This window comes from Cyclopterus lumpus, chromosome 7 (genome assembly GCF_009769545.1).
Source record: "Cyclopterus lumpus isolate fCycLum1 chromosome 7, fCycLum1.pri, whole genome shotgun sequence".
In the NCBI taxonomy this organism is placed as follows: domain Eukaryota; kingdom Metazoa; phylum Chordata; class Actinopteri; order Perciformes; family Cyclopteridae; genus Cyclopterus; species Cyclopterus lumpus.
In genome coordinates this window covers 10,760,563-10,785,086 of record NC_046972.1, presented here as the reverse complement: position 1 = coordinate 10,785,086, position 24,524 = coordinate 10,760,563, and the positions used below count along the sequence as shown (strand labels likewise).

At 43.7% G+C, this 24,524-nt stretch overlaps 1 protein-coding gene across 2 annotated transcripts in view; it reads left to right on the top strand.

The window, feature by feature from the left end:
* casz1 (castor zinc finger 1) overlaps positions 1-20,005 on the top strand; it is a 76,983-nt gene extending 56,978 nt beyond the window's left edge. For both annotated transcript variants that reach the window (XM_034537348.1, XM_034537347.1), the window contains exons 7-20: positions 226-390; positions 1,811-1,983; positions 2,586-3,454; positions 6,893-7,007; positions 7,364-7,427; positions 8,386-8,549; positions 8,811-8,933; positions 9,039-9,359; positions 9,453-9,651; positions 10,499-10,670; positions 12,228-12,376; positions 13,890-14,082; positions 14,950-15,300; positions 16,064-20,005. In XM_034537348.1, coding sequence (XP_034393239.1) covers positions 226-390; positions 1,811-1,983; positions 2,586-3,454; positions 6,893-7,007; positions 7,364-7,427; positions 8,386-8,549; positions 8,811-8,933; positions 9,039-9,359; positions 9,453-9,651; positions 10,499-10,670; positions 12,228-12,376; positions 13,890-14,082; positions 14,950-15,300; positions 16,064-17,334 — 4,329 coding nt within the window. In that variant the 3' untranslated portion in view covers positions 17,335-20,005. The remainder of the gene's footprint in view (positions 1-225; positions 391-1,810; positions 1,984-2,585; positions 3,455-6,892; positions 7,008-7,363; positions 7,428-8,385; positions 8,550-8,810; positions 8,934-9,038; positions 9,360-9,452; positions 9,652-10,498; positions 10,671-12,227; positions 12,377-13,889; positions 14,083-14,949; positions 15,301-16,063) is intronic.
* The last annotated feature ends 4,519 nt before the right edge of the window (positions 20,006-24,524 follow it).

Sequence of the window (24,524 nt, the reverse complement as noted above, 5' to 3'; positions counted from 1 at the left end):
AACTTTGAGATATGCAAAGTAAATCAATAACCACAGAACGCATCATCTTTAAAGACATCCTTGCCCTCTCCATTGCAGTCGGCACAACCCTCCCCAACTGCCAATTGGCTCTTGCTTGCTGCAGCTGCTGCTTCCACAGAGATAAAGTGACTTGTTGCTGATTCTATGACTGGTTTAAATAAACGCCAACCTGTTGCCACACATTTTCCCTCTCCCCTTTTGCAGAGGTTTACCAGTAAGCAGGATGTAATCAGGCACTACAACATGCACAAGAAGAGGGACAACTCTCTGCAGCATGGCTTCATGCGCTTCAGCCCTCTGGACGACTGCAGTGTCTACTACCATGGCTGCCACCTCAATGGAAAAAGCACCCATTACCACTGCATGCAGGTACACTACAAAGACTCACAGCTCCTCCTCCACCTACGCACATACCCACAACAAACATACAAATACGTGCAGTAGGCACTCATGCACCCAGATATGGAAAACAGAAATGTATCTGCAAATATGGCCACTCGTGCTTAAGCATTACATACAGTACAAACAATCCACAACTCAGCTATGCAAATACAAAAATGTGAAATATAATTCATCAATAAGTTTACATTCCGGAGCCACACAATAAAAGTGGAATCCGTCTCCAGCCTAAAGCCTGGTTTTGTGACCATTAAGAGCCTTAAAACAACTGGGAAAGGGAATTAAAGTTCCACACTTTTTCCATTTACACCAAAGTGTCTTCAAAGAGAAGTTTGGCAAAACTTGTCCTAAAGTAAATAATAGAAAATTAAAACAAATACAAAACCCGGGAGAATACACGTGAGGCTGCTTGTGCTTTCCCCACCTCTTCACTCTCTCGCTCCTTAATTGGCGTGGATAAAATTCAGTAAGGTGTTTATATAAACTACACATTTTTCATCTTTTAGTACCAAGCAGCCAGTTGAAGATTATTCCCCCTTCTGGATTTGTTTAATTTTTTTCACATCTGCTTATTTTCAATGTGTCATTGTGCCGAGAGCTTTCTCGCCGGCAGGGCAGCAGCGCAGTGGAGGATGGCTTGAGATATATTCTCTTTTAAACCCCTCTAACGGCGTAATTGTTATTAAGACGTTTCAGCCCTTGTTTTAACAGTCCCTGAGAACCTGCAGATGTTGGCATCGGCTCTCTTGATTTAGTGGGGGAAAAAAACAGAGTGGCATTTTTTTCATTGTTTGACTCAATATGGAGAAGTTGCCCGGTTTGTGTGCGGGTGAAAAGTGCCAGAGATGATATACAATTGCTGCTTTTAATTCAAACATTACCTGTTTTTCCCCCCTCTGTTGGCTCTGAGGGCTCCTGAGTACCAGCACATTTTAAACTAAAGACCAAGACAGTCATCTACTCCCATCTGCTTTCCTCTGCCCCCTCTACCTCTCAAATTTGTTCTCAGAATTACAGTAAGTTGGTGGTGACTGCATTGTCACACACTAAAAGGCAGCTTTGCCAGGAAGGTACTGTAGTTTCAGCTACTTGCTGTGACCACTGCCTCTTTCAGTCCCTTTTTTTCTTTGTTCCAATTGCCACAGCGACAACATCGTTTTTTTCAATTCACGGGTTTGAATTGAAACTTGTGAACATGAGAAAACAACCATCTTCCACACATTTCTAGGCCACTAGCATTTTCCTAACCACACTATCTCTACAGCACGCACAGAATACCAGCACTGCCTTTTAGTAGCTGGCTCTTTTAAAACCATTCTTGCAAACTGAAACTTTCATGTCCGCTTTGGGCCAACATCTTGATTCTCGATTGTCATGCTTTTCTTTGCAGGTGGGCTGCAGCAAGGTGTACACCAGCACCTCCGATGTCATGACCCATGAGAACTTCCATAAAAAGAACGCCCAGCTGATCAACGATGGCTTCCAGAGATTTCGTGCCACTGAGGACTGCGGCACCGTCGGCTGTCAATTCTACGGGCAGAAGACCACACACTTCCACTGCAGGTAATTATTGCACTCCTAATGTGGTGGGCGTTTTTTTTACATTTATACAAACTATATTAAGCATAACTGCATTCAAAAGTAACACATACAAGTAACACAACATATATATATATATAATATTTTCTTATTATTAATTTCAATATCATGACTTACACATGAACAAACGCTGACTGTAGTTGCACAGACCCATAATAAAAAAACTAAAACTAAAATAATAGGCAGCACACAAGCGAAATCCTGACTAATGGCTCCCCTGTTTCTTGTCCTCCACCATGAGGTTCTTTAAACATCATTGAATCAGAGTTAGAAGGGAAAAAAACCATCAAGCTCGTAGGTTGAAGCACATGCGCCACGTAACTATTATCAATGGACATAAGAATCATTGGTTGATTCATCAAACTCCCTCCCTGGAATGTATCCCTCTGGAGCCGGTTGCAGGTGGCGTCGTTGCTGCCTCAGTTGTCATTCTTTCATTGTTAAACATTTTAATCGTGTGGGCCCTATCCATGATTTCCAACTGCACCACAGTACTTATGAGGCTATGTTGCTAGAGCGTCACATCAAATCATGTTTTCCCGTTGTTTTCCCCATTCTTTTTTCAGGCGCCCAGGATGCACATTCACCTTTAAGAACAAGTGTGACATTGAGAAGCACAAGAGCTATCACATCAAGGATGATGCCTATGCCAAAGATGGCTTCAAGAAGTTCTACAAGTATGAGGAGTGCAAGTACGAGGGCTGCGTCTACAGCAAAGCCACTAACCACTTCCATTGCATCCGCTCAGGCTGCGGCTTCACCTTTACCTCCACTAGCCAGATGACCTCTCACAAGCGCAAACACGAGCGCCGGCACATCCGCTCCTCCGGTGTCATGGGCCTCTCTTCCGCCTACATGGTGCCAAAGGATGAGCAAGAGGAATCGAGCAACGATGACCTGATGGACTTCTCGACCATCAGCAGCAAGAACTCCAGCCTGAGTGCCTCGCCTACCACCCAGCATTCCACCTCTGTATCGCACCTGTTGGCCACACCCACCACCTCTGTCTCCTCCTCCTCTACATCGGGCCATACCCTCAAACCCACATCCTCGCTGTCCAGTGCGGGCCAGCGTATGTCCAGCCTGCTGTCCCAGGCCCTGCCCAGCAACATGCCGGTGGCCCATGCTCTCTCCAACAGCGCCATGGCCGCCTCCAACCCGTTCTTCCCCCTCATTCCCAGGCTGCCTCTCCAACCGCCTCCACCGGCCGCTAGCCTGATGTCCGCCGTCTCTTCTGGGGCTCACTCCATGCCCACCGACTCACTGACCCAAAGTTGCTCCACAGTTGGTGCAGACGGAGCCATGGCCTTCACCCCAACATCCTTCGCCACCGCCTCCATCATGGAGAAGATCTCTGCAAGCAAGGGTCTGATATCCCCCATGATGGCCAGACTGGCAGCTGCTGCCCTGAAGCCCTCCAACCACCTCAACATAGGTCAGTCACTTCACAAAAAGTCATACGTTGTGTGATCGTTGTGTACAATTTGTGTGGATACTAGCCAATTACACAATAGAAAATAGAAGTTTGAACTCAAACACAATCTCCAACTATGTTGATAATCAAATACTTGTTTGTATCTGCTTTGTAATATTGCACGCAATTTGAAGACCACTATCAATAATTGATTACTCTAAAAATAACTCAAATTAATTCAGCCCTCTTAATACTGCCTTTCCCTGAAATTGTAACTGAACCAGCTTAACACACTTGCAAATGATAAAACCATGAATAAATTGGCAGTTGTAAAGGTTAACTTTGCTTGTTACTCTATTTATAGACAAGGCTATTGAAATAAATGAGAAACAATAACCTTTTGAGCTATGTCAAAGTCCAAAGAGAATGTACTCCATGTATACTAAAAGCGTACATCCTTTTTTTCTGTGTGTGGACTTCGCTCCGCTCCAGCCAGAGCGCAGAGAGTGCACTCAGAGGTCATTTCTATCACTGTACCACAGTGGAGAGAAAGGCAGAAAAACTGCCGCTTTCAGGCTTAAAGGGGCACACTGGAGGCATACTCCTCTGCTCTGGGCTTGTTATTGTGTTGATCGTTTGTTAGATACCCACAATCCATTTGGAGATAAATGCGCTGACAGGGGAGAGTAGAGCCTGTAAAAGTCTCTTATGATGTTCAGAGTGGGGGCTCCTGGGGCTTGTGTCGAACATGTTTCCTCATCATTGGTCTCTTATCTATGCCTGCGCCCGTTCCAAGCAAATGGAGGTGGAATGAAATTAAGATCAGAAATTGCAAGAACAAAAAAAAAAAAAAAAAGATGTTTTTTTTCTCTTATCCTCTATGCAAACCGATAAAAAAACTGAAGTCGTTCAGGCAGAAATGACTCAATGCACCAGAGCTGAGAAAGGGGCTTTTTTTTCTCACTGTCACAAGAACTCAGACACACTTGCATGCATCAGCAAAGAAACAATTTTTGAATTTCTAGAAACCTCCTGTTCCCACAAAAACATGTCAATACCTGTTTAGCATAAACACAATTCACATAAATTTTGGAGGTAATTGCCTTGTCTATGTTTATCATATTACTCTAAACAAAGCTTCTGAAAATGAAAACGAAGTTAAAGCATTACATTGGTAATACACTGCAGAGCGCAGGTCTTGCATTCGGTAGCAGTGGGGCCTCCTGTGCTTAGCCGGAGCAGGTGGGGTGCGGATTGTAAATGGGGCTGCAAGGGGGGTGCGTCTTCCGGATGTTGGGACTGGGAAGGATTACAATTCCTCGTGGTGTTCCTGGAGCAGGACAGGCCCTGTGAGAGAGATGGGGCAGCTGCTCCGGGGAGCCGGGCTGAGCCCAGGCTGTCAGGCGGAGCTCCACCTCTGGGCTTCCAGCAGGTAGTCTGAACACTAGGAAGGCCCCCACTGAGGGTGGGGCTTCCACAGATGGTGCCTTCACCACCCCTCTCGTTGTCTCACAGAGGCTGCATGTCAGATCGCTCTGCTTGAAAACAAAGCCGTTTTGAAATAATCTCACATACTTTATGGTAAAAAGTTTACGAGCAGACACGGGATGGAGGATCAGCCTCGGTTTTGTTTCTCGTATTTGCTTCATAAAATGTGTGAACCAGACATTTATGGCTAAAATGAGGAGGAAGTGGTTTGAGCTTCTTTGTCAAAAAGGTGCGAGAAGAGTCACAATGTTTGTGGCTATTTTTCACAGTATTGTTTTTTTTTCATGGGGTTGTGAAATATCTGTATTTTTCCTGTTTCTGCTTTCAGTATTTTTTTATATTAATGTTCCGCTCTAATTTACCCCTAAGTGTTTTTCCCAGAGATTCAAGCATCTGAAGGGTTTACTAATTAGACACACAGTACAAATGATCTTTCACAAGCTCTGTATCTTATCCAGAGTAATTACATGGTGATACATAATTCCTGGATAATTTCCAGAAAGAAGCTGCTTCGAGTCGTAACCATTTGTTCACCCTATTTGGGAAGTCAATAGAAAAAACAACAACTTCATGATGTGCAACAGAATAAGGAAATGCAAATGCATCCTTTGATATAGTAAAGGAATGCTTTATTCTGCCTGGTGATCGTGTAAAGATCATATAGTGAGTGGCCGCTCTTGATTGGATGCGCTTTCATTTGGTCTGAGAGTTGATTTGGTAGTCAAAGACACGACATGATCTGTCTGGTTAGTTAATTTTGGGTGCACTCTTTTCAAGTTGGGGCGAGGGAAGGAGCGCCGGACAGAGACGTGGTGAGCATTCGGCGACCTCAAACCAGACGTAAAAAGCTGTTTTCCTTTAGATCCACCCCGACTCCACCTCCAGCCCCTCCAACCTCAGCCATTGTCAAACTGAACTGATACTGACACTTCCCCGTCTCCCAGCTTTCAGCTTACAAGGCCCAAGACTGGCTTTTCTACTCCTATTCTGCCTGATATGTCTCTGGGTCATCTTGTAGCGGGGGGGGGGGGGAGGACTCTGGCCAGCTTCCCCCTTACGTAGGCGCGTCTTGTTTTCTCCCCAGCGATAAAAAAGGAGAGGAGCCTCACCAGGCTGAGGGCCAAGGGCACACACTTGGTTGCCCACGACCTTGCCTGTCACTATCCCTCAGCACCAGCCCTGATTTCTAAACAACAGATTCCTCACCAAACCAATCACGGCCGCCGGTGCTCCTCAGTCTTAAAGTGTCTGAGAGGCTACATCAGGGTCACCCCTCGCACACATTAAAAAAATAAAATAAAACCCCACTTACTGTCGACCAAAAAGCCCAGCTTTCTCCGTGTAGCCCCAGGACAAATTAATATTTCAATCCCTTGGGGATCGGGAGGGGGTGGAGCAGAATTCACCTTCCCGTCAGCATTTCTGCCCCATGTCGTCCCCTGGTCTTTATTTATTTCATTGCAGCACTCACAGCGTTCACTGAATACCTATTTGGAGGAGAATGTGATCAAGAGGTCATGCTATTTGAACCAATCTGATTGGCTGTCAGCTCCAATCTGACCGACATAGCACCCCTGTTCCTTGTGGGTACGCTCAGTGGCATTGGCTGCCGTCCGTTGTCAGGCCAACAAGCAGCCTGGGAAGGTGGGAAGGGGGGGGGGTCGGACAATCTGAGACTGCCACTTTCCCTCAGCATTAGCATCTCACTTAATGACCAGTTAAGAGGCAGCCTGGCAAATGAGTTGTGACAAGTGCTGCAGAAAAAGGAGTCTTTTTCCCTCATATCTCCCGCCTCTCAATCACCATTTAAAAGGCTTGACGGCCTGACATAATTTTGCAATAATTATCACTCGGAGTATTCTTTTCGGGCCAGGACAGAAGTCAGATTGGATCTCATCATAGGGTAATAATGCTGACCAACAATAACTTTGTTGTCACTTCTCTCATCTGCGTCTCTGGTTTGATCCTCAGGGAATGGGCAGTCGGCTTCAGCGAGCCAGTTCAATCTGGTTCAAGTGAAGCAGGAGCCAATGGACCTCAACTCCACGCAGGAGCACAGCCTGGACCTGAGCAAGAAAGACCACAGGTACACAGCAGCCTGGTGTATGAAGGGTTAATGCCATATGAAAAATGTTGATTCACCTAATGTATTAACAGCAATTAATGAGCAAAGAACTAAGGTTTCTACAGTCTCAGCAGCCAGGGTTATGTTCACAATTATTTATCAAACTTACATGTGCGTACATTAACAAAAAAGCATGTGTGAAGGATGTTTGTATAAACCGTCAACTCCAATCTTCCCTTCAACTCACACTATAGCTTATTTCACGAGAAGACAGCATTTTTCTTCTTCATTATACAGGCACACCTTCATGATAAATAGTAATATTTACTGTTCTCATGCAAATCTTGACTAAACATTGTTCATTTTCCTTGTTCCAGTAATGAATCAAACGGACACCCTGTACCAGGGAATACATCTCTTTTATCCTCGCTTATGAATAAGGTAAGATTCATCCATCAAACGCCTTTCATCCCAAGACAAATTAGCGGGACACGGAGGGGCCTGTTTTTTTTGTTTTTTTTTATGTTTCCCCGCTAATAAGATGAGTTTGTATCATTTAAATTTTCCAGCCATTTTTCATACAGTGTAATTTTCACTGCACCTCTCACAAATTAATATAATGAAGCAGTAGCTGGGTGCCATGCCAGATATATAGAGATGTTTGTTTTTTGATGAGCTGTTTTGAACTCGCCGTCCATTTTTTCTCCTTTATACTTTTTCTTCCCCCGCCTCGCTCTACATTTATTTATAGACTTTGTAAATTATTTGATTAAAAAGTCAGGGGAGAAAAAAACAACAGGAAGGCACTGCCCCTCATTTTTTACCTGGTCTAAAGGTTGACATATGGAAATTTAAATGTGTATTTATTTTGTTTTGGTGAAGATTAAAATGGACATCATCTTAATCATGCATCTCATCTGATTTATACAAATGTGCCAGGTGGTTTCAATCACATTGATGATGTAATAAGGGATCAGTCTTTTTCTTTTCTTTTTTTTTTTACCCTTGCCAACTGGTAAATACCCCCTCCCTCTCCTCCACACACAGACACACGCGCCGTCTAGTTGCTCTCCTCAAAGCAGTCATTAAACCCAGACAGTGGAGGGGGTTAAAGACCTGTTGTCCGACAGCTCCTCACGTTATCTCAGCTTTCGTTTTTTTTTATTCAAGCCACCCCAGCACATAAAAGGGTTAACAGTTACTCCCAGAGGACACTTGGCAAACACGTTTGGCCCGCAGTCAAGCAAAAGCCTGGATGTTTGTAAATCTGGCTGTGCTTTTCTTGCTTTGCCAAAACATTTGTGCGCGTGCATGCTTGTAAACTCTCACCCTCTCACTAACATATGCGAGTGCCCAGCTCCCGTATGTTCAGCTAACCCAGCAGCGTGTGTCTTTGTAGATGTCACAGGTGAACCCTGCCCTGTTCAACGCCATGAACCTGAAGACGGAGATGGAGGCCGGCCAGGGAGGCAACACCTCGGAGGCAGCACAGTATCTGAACAGAGTGCTGAAGAGGCCCCTGCCAGAAAAATCCACCGAGATCTGGAGGACATACCTCCGCAGGTATAACACATAGCGGAGCTACAAAGAGTCACCGGAGTGGGATTCACTTCGCTCTGACTCATTGGTAGCGAGAATACAGTCAGAGTGTTTGAAAGTGTCTGTACGCAGAAGGCCTTTTTCTGTCAATACAATTCCTCCCATACTGCATCACTGAAAACCCCCTGAAATACGAAGAATCTGGTCTTGCGGGAATTTGTAATGACTTGTCGTACAACAGACGTGCAACATTTATGACGGTCTTTATTATCTGTCTCCGTTAAGGTTTGACACAGATGACTTCTGTGAGGCTCAGTGTGACTTCCTACAGAAAGTGCACTTTCACTGCTTGGTGGAGGACTGTGGGGCACTCTTCAGCACTGTGGATGGGGCCATAAAACATGCTAAGTGAGTGTTCCCCTGGCTCATAATCTGAAAACCTACCCTTTTTGCGTTTTAGCTTTTGGCTTTATTGATAAAATTGTAAAAATGAACTTCAATCTTGTTCTTCAGCTTCCACCTCCGTGCCACCTTGAAAGTGAAGTCAGAGCCTCAGTTCGGCGAGGGCAAGGACTCCAGCGAGGGGGCCTCGCTGCAGCCTGCTGCCCCCGTCTCCATGGCCAACAATCCCTCCATGGATGTGGCACACCTCACCTCCTCTGGTGGGTACAGCTCTCCTCCTCCCGCCCTGCTGGCCTGGAAGCAGCTGACTGGCAGCATCCCTCAGATGTCGGCCTCGATGCCCAACCTGCCAGCCAACTCCCCGCTTGCCACCACCTCCCTGGAGAATGCTAGACCCCAGGTCAAACCTGGTTTTCTGCAGTTTCAGGAAAAGTAGGAGAAACTTTAATCTTCCCATTACATTGCAGTACCGTACGTTTATACGACCATAAACTGCATTTTCTGTTTGTTTTTTTATCCATCCAGTGATCCCTGTTTGGCTACCGACTGTAAATACAGTAACAAGTTCCACTTCCACTGCTTGTTTGGGAATTGCAAGTATGTGTGCAAGACATCTGGCAAGGCCGAGTCCCACTGCTTGGACCACATCAACCCCAACAACAACCTGGTCAACGTCCGTGACCAGTTTTCCTACTACTCTCTCCAGTGTCTCTGTCCCAACCAGGTGAGTGAGGCTTGATAACTCAGCCAGGAGCTGAATCACCTACTGTCATCTCCCGGAGGTTTCTAAGCATGAAGTATGCCATCTATTAGACCAGTATTTGAGGTTATTTGACTCAAGGCTTTCACAACCGCCGCTCCCCGTCTTCCATCTCTCCTGAAAAAGACAGTCGACTCACCCCAGTAATGCCTGTTTATATGTCAATGATGTCATTTTGACTGCCGCATTCTCCTCTCAGAAAAGGCCAATTTAGCTGATATTACCCAATAAATCATTGTCACTTGCACAGTAAACAAGGCTGTCTGGAATAGGGCAAAAATCAGGGGAATGCTTCGCAAATGAAACCTAAATGGCAGCCCCTGCCTGCTCTCATGAGCCCGTATTTGGAAAACCATTTAAATGAATTCATTAATGTGTCGAAAATCACCCCTCTCACAAAAAGTCTCCCCCCCCCGCCCAGCCCTTGCCCTCCCCCTCCCTCCCTCCTTCCCTCCCTCCTCCATCCTCCCTCCTCCGCCCCTTAGTCTCCATCTCCTGAACTGAGCTGATCATATTTGGACCAGTCCTTAGGGAACTGGGCCTCACAAACAGATGGTGGTGTACAGACATGTTCGAAAAAGGGGGGTGTTTGTGGGAAAACCTGAAAAAAAGAGAAAAAGAAACACTGTGCTTTGAAATGTGGGACGTTCCAAATGAGCAGAAAGAAAAAGGGCTGTGAGGTGTTTGTTTATGTTTTTGGAGAAACTGTGTGTTGTGTTGACTTTACCTTTGAAAGATACAAAGAAAGATCAAGTCAGGCTCTCAAACATATTTGACTTATGAAATTGGAAACTCTGTGTTTCATCCGCAGCACTGCGAGTTCAGAATGAGGGGCCACTATCACTGTCTGCGGCCAGGCTGCTCCTTTGTCACTAATATCACCACCAAGCTGCCATGGCACGTCAAGAAGCACGAAAAGGCAGAACGCCGCGCCGCCAATGGCTTCAAATATTTCACCAAGAGGGAGGTGTGTGGGAGGCTGGGTAAGGAAAAATTACATCTGATATAATTTAAGTTCAGTAGAAGGTTTGGCCTGCTGTCACTTTTTGTCACACTCCAGCTTTTATTAATATTCTACCTGAAGCAATTGTGTGGATTACAAAGTTTTAAATTGAGAACGACGCAGATTGATTTCTTTTGGTGGCTGTTGCATGAGGATATATGATCTGTGTTTACAAAGGGAGAGAGACCAGTGTTGGCAAACACAGTGTCATGCTATGTGAGTTGATAAAGAGGCATGAAAGAAGTCCGCCTCGTAGGTTGTGTTGCTGTGCATATATCCACTATGGCACCTCATGTCTCAAAGGTAGTCTTGCCTTTACTATATTAGCAATCAAAGGGGGCAATCACATCCAGGTTGTTTTCGTCTTCCTTTTGCCCCCGTCAGAAATGAGCAATTAGGTTTGCGTTTGTTAATTATCCGGCTTGTCTGGTTGATCCTGTTTGTGTTCTGAAGCTGCGCCACACAGCCATCACGACAGAAATGAATTAAAAGTGATCTGTTTTTTTCAGGCGGTTACACAAGCTTTTCAGAACGCGGAGACAAAGCAAACAAATACAGGCCCTAAACAGCTGTTTTTTGTCCCCAGCCTGATCTGCCAACGGTATTGTTCGGGCTGTGGGAAACACAGAAAGGATTACCATTGCGAGCACTGCCATCATAAAGAATTGATGGGTTGCCAGTATCCATGGCAGCGGCATTAAACTGAACACTGCTGATGATGTTACCTGGTTTCTGTCTCACAAAAAGCCCTCCGTGTCCCAGGGGTTACTGTTATTTGCACAACTCTGCGTGTTTAAAACATTGTGTGTGCAAAAGCTATTTGATGACACGGGCGTGTTGTGCTCTTAAACTGGGTACCATGGTTACTGACATGCTAGCACATGCCCAGCATGCTACTCTTTCAATTATTTCTGCCTGCTTTTATATAATGGTATTTGATTAACAGACACAAAACGGAACATTCATTTAATTTGAAATCATAAAGCAATTAGAGCTCGACCGGCTAAAACACTAGAAAAGAAGAGAAGAATATGGAGCACGCAGCAGCACAACGGAGAACAAAAGGAAAAATGACAATGGAGATACTTTGAAAAATGAATTTAATATGGTAATAATTGTATATTTACTTTGGTTTGCAGGGGTGTGTGCTTTATTGGCCCACAGAAAATGAGAATTTATTTATGTAAATTCCTAATTGAATAAAGCATGTCAGTGTAATAAAAGAGCTCCACAGGTTTAGTGCACAGAAGCCTTGACTTGCTCAGTGTGACACCGGAGTGATCTAATATTCCTCCTCCATGTACACTCCCAAACACTTTGAAACCGATCCCTCTTTTGTCGGCGCTATATCATGAAAAAAAAAAAAAAAAAAGAAACTAAAAATATTTCACTTTGTGTTTGATCTAATCATAACCACCGCCGCACTGATAATATTGCATTCGCCGCAGTTGCTGTTCTCAGACGTCTCACAACGAGCCAAAGATAAATGAATCTGCAAATGGAGAGTTTAAGAACTGCGACTGGTTTCTCTGTTCAGGTTGCAAGTATAACCAAGTCAACAGCCACTTCCACTGCATCCGCGATGGCTGCCAGTTCTCCTTCCTGCTCAAGCACCAGATGACCTCGCATGCACGCAAACACATGAGGCGGATGCTCGGGAAGAACTTCGACAGAGTCCCGTCACAGGTACGTTCGCATGATGAACTCAAAAGGGTAATTGACTGAAAATACAAGCTGAACACTAAAATGGGCGTTGAGCAGTTTATTAAAACATATTCTAACAAACACACAAAGCCAAGTTTGTCACGCCCTTTGACGGAGTGCTTCAATGGGGAATGTTTTGTGCTTATTAATGCGGTTTAGATCTTTTGTCCTATTATCAAAGCCAATTGATTTATGACTTCAATTTTATGTTCCTATAAAAAACATACGGTGTAGTTTCTGTTTTAAAAAAACTATTTTGCTTAAATAAGCACTGCTCTGGAAATCTGGTTGTAGAAAGTGAAAAGGAAAATGCAAATGAGCTGCTAAAAGTGTTTTACTGTTGATTCTAAAAACAAATGTTTAATTTGTTTTGGATCTTTAATGTTTCAGCTCAACAATCATTTGTTGGTATCCAAAGTCTACAAGACTTAAGTACCAATTTTTGTTGGGTTAAAACAGAAAGCACCGCTCATATCCAGTCATACCAGTCAGTTACAAATCACTCATGACATTCTTTTGATGAAAATGTTCACCGTGGAGCTCCTTTTCCTAACTTAACCTCAGTAGTACATCATGTTCTGTAAGTGGACTTAAATATGTGGATTTTCTAGTTCTGTTTGTTCTTTTTTCATTTTGAACATCATATAATGACAGAAGTATGACGTTCATTCTTTCAGAAGACTTTTGAATTCTTGAGAAATGCTTGGTCGTATGCCAAGAGCCAACACCTGCATTAATGACAGGCTATATCTTAAGATGTTTGTTTCAGATAAAGTGCAACATGGATATGTCTACATTATGCAACAACATCTTCCTGTAGTGTTATAGTCTGAAAACAACATATATATTAGTTAGGCAGACATACAACACAATAAACACCCAGAGAGAAAACAAAAAAGTAGAAAAACAACTTGATTGATATATATGAATTGAAGCAGACTATTTCTTTTGATCAAACTATTTTCCAATTGTTTCCAATGAAACTTGTGGAAAGCTGTGACATCAATTCACATATCCATGTTGCACTTTATCTGAAACAAACATGTGTAAAGACGTCAATGTTGTTCAGGAAGTGGTTTCCCCCGAAGGGCTAGCTCCTGCTGGGCAGGTTGACGGCGCCCAGTGTTTTCCTTTACCTTTACATGTCTACATCATGCCGGTATCGGGCCTGCGGGCCTCACCCTGGGCGGTACCAATGCGACACTTGCTGGAGGTTTTTTAAGGCCATCTGAAAGTAGACGTGTCCATGAAATTGTCACGCTTCAGCAGATATTGTTCAAGTCACAGTTAAGCCAAGCAGGGCAAGAGGGAGGGAGTGAATGAATGTCACGTGACGCCAGGCGATCTGCCTCATCGGAGCGTCTCCGATTCAACGCAAATATAGCACAGATGAGTTCCCATCATGGCTCTGGTCTCAACATGTCTTTTTAGCTCACGTGAGGCACTGCCTACCCTGACCGCACGCCACTTACAAGAGAGATGATTTGTTTTCCAGGGGATGCCACAGAGGCCAGACGGGTCCGGCATGATGGGGACCCATCCTGGTATCAACAGCTTCATGGACGAGACTGATGATTACATGGACTACATGGGAGGAGGGGGCAGCCCCTTGGGCCTCTCCTCCGAGTCCTCTAACCAGGACCGGAGCTGCAGCAGCACACCTGTAGGCAACGATGGTTCTCCAGCAGGTGAGAATATGTTTTTAAAAAATCAAAAACAACAACAACAACCTGTCGGTTGTATCAGTGTCGGCATGTAGAGCTTTATTGTGGTTTGGTCTAAAAGGTGAATTCAGTTTTTATAATCTGACATTCAGCATCATACATCATACTTCAAGTCCACATTCCTCTACCGTACCCAGAAAAACCAGCGACTTGTCATTTCATTCTTCAATCATGTATTTTGTGATTTAGCAGTTTGACAATCAATAACATAATGACACATATAGTCTAATACATGAGGTTGATGGCAATGCTGTATTCTTATGTTCTGAGTCCTGGACAAGGTCTTTTGCAGTTTGCCTGGTCATCCTCATAACACTTCTATTTCGTACATCAGTGGTTTGAGTTATTGCACTTTATGTGCAATCCTTTGGCCAGAGATCATCCCTGTGGCTTTATGTCTATTTTAGCACTTTTAGTAGTTTGAATTGTGGGAGAAAAGGAAAGGAAAGGAGAAACAGTCTCCTGTCCCTCAAACAGACTGAATAAATGAATTCTTCTCTGCTTATTTTTCTAAATCTGAACCTGCCTGTGATTTTCACATTTCTCCATGTGGGACCAATAATATCCACGACTCGCATCAATGTTGTTTTGGCCGGTGTTTGGGTTACTTGTCTGGAATGGGCCTCATTTTGTATCATTCTCTTATCTTTTATCTTTCCCTTTTTACCTCCCATCCCTCTGTGTGTGTTTGTGTGTGTGGTCCTTGTTTGTGTGCGCGTATGTGTGTGTGTGTGTGTGTGTGTGTGTGTGTGTGTGTGTGTGTATACCCGTCTGTGTGTTTCTTCCCCTCTTGTCTGTCCTTCACCCTCTCTGGTCAACCTGTCTCTCCAGGACAAGGCTGGCCCGCCACCACTTCTGCTCCTACCACCCCTGCTGACACTAGCGCTACCCACAATGCACCTCCTTCTCCTCCACTACCACCTCCACCATCTCTTCCTCTCTTCGCTCTTCAGCCTGGCCTCCAGTCCCAGGCCTCATCCCTCTCTCCTGCTCTCCTCCGACCTCCTCTGTCCTCACTCCCATACCTCCTCTCTCCATCCTGTCTGTCATACTCTCTGCTCAGCGCCTCTCTGGGAGCCACTCGGAGTGTTGTCATGCCAACCAACACACCAGCTTTCAGCCCCATCATTGCCACTCCGTCTCCAGTTAAAAATGACGTCCCTATAGTACAGGATGCTGCAGGTACTTATCCCCGGCGCAAACCAACACTGCAGCTGCCACTCTCAATTGAGTCCTGTGCCGTATTTAACTGTGTGATCCAGTTTTTATCTGCAGTATTGTTGTGGAAAGACAGGGAAACTCAAAGGGCTTTCCAGCATGCAAAAAAAAGAAAGAACAAAATTCATGAAGAAACGTGCATGCTTACCGAGTGGATAGCGTAAGACAAATGTGTATAATGACTTCACCTACACCTTTTGCGTGTGTTTTGACTTTTACTATGACCAGGATTATGAGACAGAGCAGTACATTTGGCCCCTGTAGTGTGAAGCCTGGACCTTGTTTAGCTCTCATTAACAAGGTTGCATTACCAGCCTCTTATTTTAATCACGCCTCAAGTTTTATCGAGGCCCACTGCTTCCTGTCTTGCAGAACAGGGATCACATTATTAGGGTGTAGCAAAAGGTGGGTGCCCCTCATAAAACAACATGGAGATAAGAGGGTCGGTTAAGACCCACAGCTGCACCTCTGTTTGGAGGCTGGAGACACCCTGTAAAAGTGTCATGTTCCAAAGTCAATCTATCATTTCCCCCCTCCTTTAATCATTCTGGGAATTAGGAATAAAACAAATTGTGGCTCTCTGTGCTTACTCAGCTGTGAACCACTTCTGGCTGAGTAGGGTCGCCCATTAGAGTTTCAACCAGGCCGGTCTCGCGATGTAATTTGCTTGTAGTTTACTTTGTGAACCAAGTGATTATAGTTTAATGTGCTGCCTTCCTCGTTTCAGGCAACACCATCTCCATTCCCACTGCCACTGGGGCAAAGAAGCGCTTTTGGATCATCGAGGACATGTCACCATTCGGCAAGCGCCGCAAGACCCCGTCGTCGCGTAAGATGCTGGATGAGGGGATGATGCTGGAGGGCTTCAGGCGCTATGACCTCTACGAGAACTGCAAGGACCCGGGCTGCCAGTTTTCTCTGAAAGTGACCCACTACCACTGCACACGTGAGAACTGTGGCTACAAGTTCTGCGGCCGCACCCACATGTATAAGCACGCGCAGCACCACGACCGTGTGGACAACCTGGTCCTGGATGACTTCAAGCGCTTCAAATCCTCACTCAGCTGCAACTTCCCCGACTGCCAGTTTTCCGGCAACAGCACCCACTTCCACTGTCTGCGCTGCGGCTTCCGCTGCACCGACAGCACCAAGGTGACGGCCCACCGCAAGCACCACGGCAAGCAAGATGTGATCAGCGCCGCTGGCTTCTGCCAGTTCAGCTCCAGTGTTGATTGTGAGGTTCCCGACTGCAAATATAAGCTCAAGTGCTCGCACTTCCACTGCACCTTCCCTGAGTGTAAGCACACGGTGGTGGGCATGTCCCAGATGGACTCCCACAAGAGAAAGCACGAGAAGCAGGAGCGTGGTGAGCTGCCGTCTGTGTCGCCCAAGCAGGAAGGGGTGCACCACCTGGGAGGAAGTGTGTCCACGGTCCCTCTGCTCTCGATGGGTGTTTCTTCTTCTTCGCCGAGCGTCGTCCACGGTTTGTCCCGCAGCATTAACAGCAGCGCTCCCTCCATGCTCTATCCAACAGGTGGCATCGGGTTAGAGTACAACCACCTGTACCCACCGTCCTCTATCAGCCTGGACGGCTCCCTCAACCTGGGCACCGACACCAGCAGCTCCCTGTTCTTCCTGAAGAACGCCATCGGTCTGGGTCTCAGCGACTCACTGGACCTCAGCAAGAAAATGCACCAAGAGGCAATGCGATCCAGCCACAACCCGGAGCCCCCGCTGTGTCTGCCGGCGGCTCAGGACGACACCACGGGAACGTCCGGAGAGGCTGAGGACGACCTGTCGCCAGAGGAGGAGGCACACGCAGAGGAGGAGGAAGAGGACGAGGAGGATGAGGAGGAGGACGAGGAGGAGGATGAGGCAGAGCTAAACAGTGACTCAAATGATGATTCGATGCCGGAGCCTGATGGTGAAAAGGACAATGGCGAGAGTTTTGATGCTTCTCTTAACCACACTGATACTTCCCAACTGGAAAAGAATTGAGAGAAAAACTACCAGTGACTGTAGGGACTGAAGAAATACTCTGTGTACTATGAACCAACAAAAATGAAAGTGGCCTCATTTATCATGTCAAGAGACTTCAGATGACAACAAAAAACAACAGCGTGGAAAGAAATGACGGCCCAAAATGATTTATTATGATGTTTACAAGATGACCAACATTATTAATTCAATTATGCATTAAAAAAAATACGAACGGAGACACAGAATTAGGCCCTGGTTTACACACAGGGCAGCAATGTAAAGCATTTTACTACACATCAGTCTTTTTGTGTGCGTGCATGTTTGACTTTAATTTATTTTAATTTCTTTCACTTTTTTGTGTGGATAAAAAAAAATGTTAGAAAAACAAAAACAAATCTCTCTATATAACTATATATGTAAGTGTGTGTGTGTTTGTGTGAGTGTGTGTGTGTGTGTGTGTGAACGACGATATACAAAAGGAAATTGCTGGTACAGGCGACATGAACTGCAGGGCCGTGAATACATAGAAAAAGGGAGGTAGATCACTAAGGGGAAGCAGGATACATTCAAACATTTGATCTTTTTTGCTGTATTATTATTATTATTATTATTATTATTATTATGAGACACTGAGTGAAAAGGGAGTTACATGTTGCTTGTTCCCATCTCTGTTTGAGGTTTTTCTTTGTTCTCAATGACATGTGGAATTGACCAGTACATATTTGGTCAGTCTCGGCTGCCGGTCTCAACAGTTCTCCGACATTCTGCTAGAAACATTCAACTAGCACCAAAACCAAGCTCAACCCTTGTAATTTTGCCCCCTGCAGAGGAATCAAGTTTGTGTGTGAATAGTGCACTTTTATATTAGCTGACCACGATGATTACGACGATGATAGATAACTCATAAGCATATTTAAAAAATATTTTTGTTACCATTTGCATCTTTGCATTATTATGTTGTTTTGTTGTGTTGTTAGTCCGAAGCATATCGATCTGTAAGCAGGCGAGGTTGTGATTAACGGCCAGAGAGTCAGGATGTGATGGGGGGGTGACGGAGAAAACGATGAGTCACTCAGATGCCGAGCGAGGGGGACGTCAGAGAGTGTGTTTTATGTTTGAAAATTTACAGACCGAAAATGTCTTAATGGCATTTTGTTTCCATTCAATATGGCTGTGGTTTAGCTCCTGTTGTAACGGTTTTTATTTAATATTTATGTGACCTTCCAATGAGAATTTTCTAGGGTGTTATTGCACTTTTTAGGTTCATTTTTACCGTCTGAAAAAAAATATGATAAATATCTTTTAACAGGGAATTTTGCTTTAAAGATGTTTTAGTTCACTTTTGCTTTAATGCACAAATAGATGTTAGTGTGACAAAGAACTGTTGTTCTGTGATTTATTTAAAGACTGGTTTTTATTTTGCTTCCGTGATTCGACAGTTTAAAAAAAAAGAAGAAGAAAGGAAATGGGTGCACCGGAAACACACAGCGCCCTGATGAGAAACACTAATACGGACTGTGATTTTAAATGAATTCTTAAGAAGTTCATGGCAATGCTCACTTACTGTAGTTCTAAATTATAAATCTGTCAAAGCCACCCGCTGGTTTATATTGAGCGAATATGTTCGACCGACAAGTGGACACACTGATCATGAATAATCTCCTGAGCTTGGCATTGGAAATAAACGATCATAATATAGGGAATAATGTGTGTAGATGATATTCCTCCAGATATTGTTTTGAGAAGAAAAAAAAAGGTTGTACAGTATTTTCCTCTGTAAAAAATAACTATATATGAACAAAATGCTCTTTTTCGTCAACAGCTTCCTTTAAAAAGAAAACCGTTAAAAGGAGAAATGAATAATAAAACGTAAACAATTAAAATAGCCTCATCATAGTTTGCTTGTGTGCGTGCCCTTTTTTTTTAACTACCCCAGATCTTTTGGAACAAGTAGTTCATACTGTAGCATTTGGCAGATTCCATTATGATGTTTGCAGTATATTTTTTTTTTTTCTTTTTCCAAACTGTCAGAAGCTCAAACTAAAATACACTGATTTGAATTCATTCATCGATGTTTCTGTTTTATTCAACGACTCATTTTATTCATTGTCATTTATCTATGTGTGCTTTTTTGTTCTTTTTCCTCATGAATTGAAATTCTTGCTTTATATTGACTTTGCTGTGGGCACGCCTCGTTCAGACTGAACTGTCTCCCGGGACTCTGCTGCAAAGCGCTGGTTTTGTTTTCTCATCAGATAACCGTAGGGGCTGGGAGACATTGTGCACTTGAATTCAGTTTGTGTTTGTGTGTGTGTATGTGTGAGTGTGTGAGGGTGTGAAATAGCAGGATTTGTAAAAAGTTGAAAATAAAGAAACTATAATTATTATAACTATATACATGTAGTGATTGATAGTGCTTCAGCCTGAGGACATTTTGGGTGCTGTGTGGAGGGTAGCGGTGCTGCTGGACGACGGCAGGGCAAAAGGTCACGACAGCGATCTCTCTGTCTTTTTCTATCTGTCAGTGACACTAAGAGTGTGTGTTTGTGTGTGTGTGTGTGTGTGTCTCCCTGTGAGAGAGACAGACAGCCCACGAAACACAGACCTGTGGCTCCGTCCCAGCTGCTCAGAGCTTTGATTCATATTTTATGACCTTTTGCGCCTTTTTCCTGCTTTGTTCCGCTTTTAATCCGACTGGGACACTTTTCTGTCACAGAATTTGAAGGAACCATCAAAACAAAAAAAAAAAAAAAAAAAACATCTGCATTCATGCAGGTAGAGGAGTCAACAATATTTGTTGTTGGGGTCACCCGTTGTTCATGCTTGACATTCTGGTGCGAGAACAAGATCAGAGCCGAGGACCATTAGGGAGATTTTGAGGCCTGCTACCGCTAACAAGATGGCTCTCTGTGTCTTGTTCAGTGTTAACAGGGCACTTTTTATTTTTTTTTTTTGCCTTGAGCCATGTGCTGGGTTCTCCTCCCACTCCCTCATGTCACCCAGTGGCCAATGTGCTGGTTCTCTCTGTCCCTTCGTCTACAGCTGTTCCTGTCCTTCCTTCTTCTCTTCCTTGTGATGTTTTTTTTTTTTTTAATAAATAAAAAAAGGAAAAAAATTGGGTAAAGGCATCACCATCTGTCAGCCAGCTGGCATCCTGTATATAATCTACCAGAAAAAAAGAATAAACATGAAAATTATATTACACAAAAACCAGACGGAAACGACCTCCAAATCGTGCATCGGCTGCTGCCGAAACGACAGATCATTTTACTGTTTTAATTAACAGAGTAAAAAGGATGATATAAAAAAGTGGTGGAGAAATAAACTAAGATGAATTTCCACTGCTGGGAGAAATGTAATATGAAAGCCTCCTGCTTACTGCAGCGTAGTGGATAAACAACATTTTAGACTTTGTAAAATATATTGCACTTTTGGACTAAAAGCCATCTCCCGTTTGCGTTCAATTTGGCTAGACTCATGAGACATTTTATATGAAAAGTAAACAATGAATCAATTTTTTACTTGAATTTGTTGCCCTCAGCACTGCTATTCATTCTTGTCGTATTGCTTATTTCCACTTGGATACAGTGCTGTTCATCTTCATTGTGCTATATTTATGTTTTTCTTCTGTTTCTGCATGTCTTATGCAAAGATTGAGCTTTTCACTCAGTGAAATAAAAACATACTGAACGACTTTAGGCCTGTTTTCAGTGTGGATGTCATTTTGAATGTCGAAGAAGAGTATATGACAACCAATGCACACGTTCTACCTTTACACAAAACACAACACCAGGCCATATATATATATATATATATATATATATATATATATATATATTAGAAGTGCCAACAATGTGTGCATGCATGCCGGCCATCGCTGACATGCTGTGGGTTGATGTGCCAGGAACAGGTTGAGGGAGAGTGATCAGTGTGGAGAGGCGACAGTCGGCTGGAACACACACGACAGGTGTGCGCTGCATATGTGGTCACATGACGCCTATAAGGCAAATTAGGGCCCAAACAGATGAAGCACTGCTTAATGGCAGCTTTTATTAAGTTCACAAAGCGTGGAGGGAGGGGGTAAACAGAGGAAAAGCAGGTGGCTGGGCCTGTGCACTCTTGAGATGAAGACAGATATTGTACAGTGGAGTCTAAAGAGGGTCGCCATTGTGGAAGGATTTATGAAGATTTGGCCGCCCTGGACTCACCGCCTGCCTGTTGTGGAGTCCTGCGCTATTATAGCCAGAGAGGGAGAGCTGAAAGACATCGGAGAGAAAAAATGTGCCAGCCAAGAAGCCCCAGAGTGTGATCATATACGATGATATGAAACTATTGCAATACCTTGGAAGACAGTCCGTCATTGTTGTAACAAAAAGTAAAAAGGACGCACAGAAAAAGGCAAATTAAGCATTATTCACACACAACCAATAGTAAAACATTTTAAGTTTAAGTTTTTTGATAGTATGAAAAAAAAGAATACATTTATGATGAGCAAAATATCAGAGAATTGTGATACACAAATTTGACGTGCATTTTTAATTAATTTTGATAAATCAAATCTGCGAATTTGTAATGGTGAGAAGTTATAAGAAAATTCAGATGTATGAGCAATAAAACCACTAAGACTATAAATAACAACAGCTAAAACATATATATACATATATACATCCATCCATCCATTTTCAATACCGCTTATCCTCATTAGGGTCACGGGGGCGCTGGAGCCTATCCCAGCTGACATAGGGCGAAGGCAGGGGACACCCTGGACAGGCCGCCAGTCCATCGAGGGCACATGTAGGGACATACAACCATTCACTCTCACATTCACACCTATGGGCAATTTAGAGATCAATTAACCTGCAGCATGTCTTTGGACTGTGGGAGGAAGCCGGAGAGCCCGGAGAGAACCCACGCTGCCACGGGGAGAACATGCAAACTCCACACAGAAGGACCGCTCCGACCGGGAATCGAACCCACGGCCCTCTTGCTGTGAGGCGACAGTGCTAGCCACTACACCACCGTATGTACATATATATATATATATATATATATATATATACATATATATAGACATACATATATACTGTATATATGTGTGTATATATAGTATATATATATATATATGTATGTATGTATGTATATATATGTATATGTATATATACACAATACTGGGTTGAAATAAAGTGTTAAGACATAGGCATGATACAATATATCTCAACTAAAGCTGTATGCAGATAACTAAAAGTGGGTCAATGAGAATATACATTACGTATCTATTTTTAGTTATAGGCATGAAGCCAACAGAAAAAGGTGATAATGTGTGTTATAATGTCATTATCACCACATTGTGAATACATCTGAGCGTGCAGGTGTCGTATCTGCAGAAAAATGAATAAAATGGTTCCAGACCATTAAAGTCACGGCACACGCGCTCTGATTGGCTGAGTCTGTTTGGACTGCACGTACTCTACAGTGTGTTTGCAGGCTGCCAGCATGACGGAGCACCTGCAGCGTCGGGCCTGAGACGGAGATACTTCAGTGGGATGTGATTGCTTCAACACACTTCAGTTCTGTCCTCAAAAGCTGCCTCCAGGCACTATTCAAACAAACAGACCGTTCACTGGTTTGGTAATCTGCCATCTTTCCCCGAGTCTGGTTGATCCTTCCAGACTCACATGATTTGAACTTTTTGATTTTTTTGGAAGATATCCCTGTCATTCCCCATGCAGAAATGATCCCACTAATAATTGGTGGAGTCAGGCCAGACTAGCAAATGTGAAGAAAAAAATTAATTAAATAAATACCCATTGGAGTTCAACTCTCGCCACTTTCATAGCGTTGTGTTTGGTTGCAGCAGTTGTTTTCAGCAAAAAGAAGGTTGTGGTGACCACACTGCACACGGCCTGCTCAACGTTAACATAGAGCATGTAGCAGCTCAGAGGCTGGTGGAGACCAAAATAAAGCTAAAAGAGACATGGACCTCCTAGCTAATAAATAATAAACGGTCAACATATTTCTGAGGTTCTCTGTGTGCATTCTAAGCTAAACGCATTGAAACGAGATGATACAAATATATTTTTTTACATTCTACGACAACACGCGTTATGATTCTTAGCCATTGGCCTATCGGTGAATCCTCATTCGAGCTTTAGTTGTTGAATGCTAACATTATTGTTTTTACCTTTGGGTAAACAATGCTTGAACTTTATGAATTTAGGTTTATCACCACAAACAAATAATGGGAAGGTGCATCCTCTCAAAGACCTTAAACAATACCTTATTATTTATGAAATTGACCAGTAGCAGACACACACACACTTGGTTTAGGATAGAAACAGAAAACCCCGGAACGTGCTTCAGCTTTGTAAAAAGAGAGATGAAACCCTTACGGCAACATTAATATTGTAATTATGTAATTGTTATCGTTGCAGTTGAACTTCAATTTACAAGTTTAGGTGCTATATTATCAATTCACAGTATTTTACATCCTCAAAACTAATTCTGCAGTCATAGTCTGCAAAGTCTTTCCATCTTTAAGACACTGTTTACTGGTCAACATTTAAAACATTGATTTGAGGGATCCTAACAAAATTGCTGTGCTCAATCCACAACAAAATAAAGAGTAACCTTTTGCATAAACTAAATGACCTGCCGTCTGTCACATTTTTGTCATCAGACACAGTCTGGCTTGTTGATGATAGGCCCCACGGGTACACACTATATCCCGTATATGAGATGGCTGAAGCTCTCATTTTACTGCTTCATTGGCCCGTTTATAGTTCACGTTTTTGAATGAGATGTTTCCCCTCGTCTCTTTCAGCACGCTGCCCCAGTTAGACCTCACTTTAAATCCGCTGCCCTTTGCAATAGATGTCCATTTATCTATTTTTGCATGTGTATGGGCTTATTTTGGAAAGACCTCAGTCACACGGCGGAAAAGGGGGCTGTGTGAAAAAAGCTGCTTTGCCATTGGTAGCAGCTGTTGCTGCTGAGACACCTCTGAGGAAATGGAGAATTGGACACACACTCATCCAATTTACCATTAACAAGACCTTATTGGATGCAGGGCCATAGGAACATGTGGCTTTGCCTTATGTGGCTCTGTTTAGATATGCTGCTGGTCGACATGTGCGACTGGAGTCTGAGGTAGTCTTGGCACCTTTGTTTGGGGATCAAAGTGTGTGGTGTACGTAGTGATCTCATGTCTG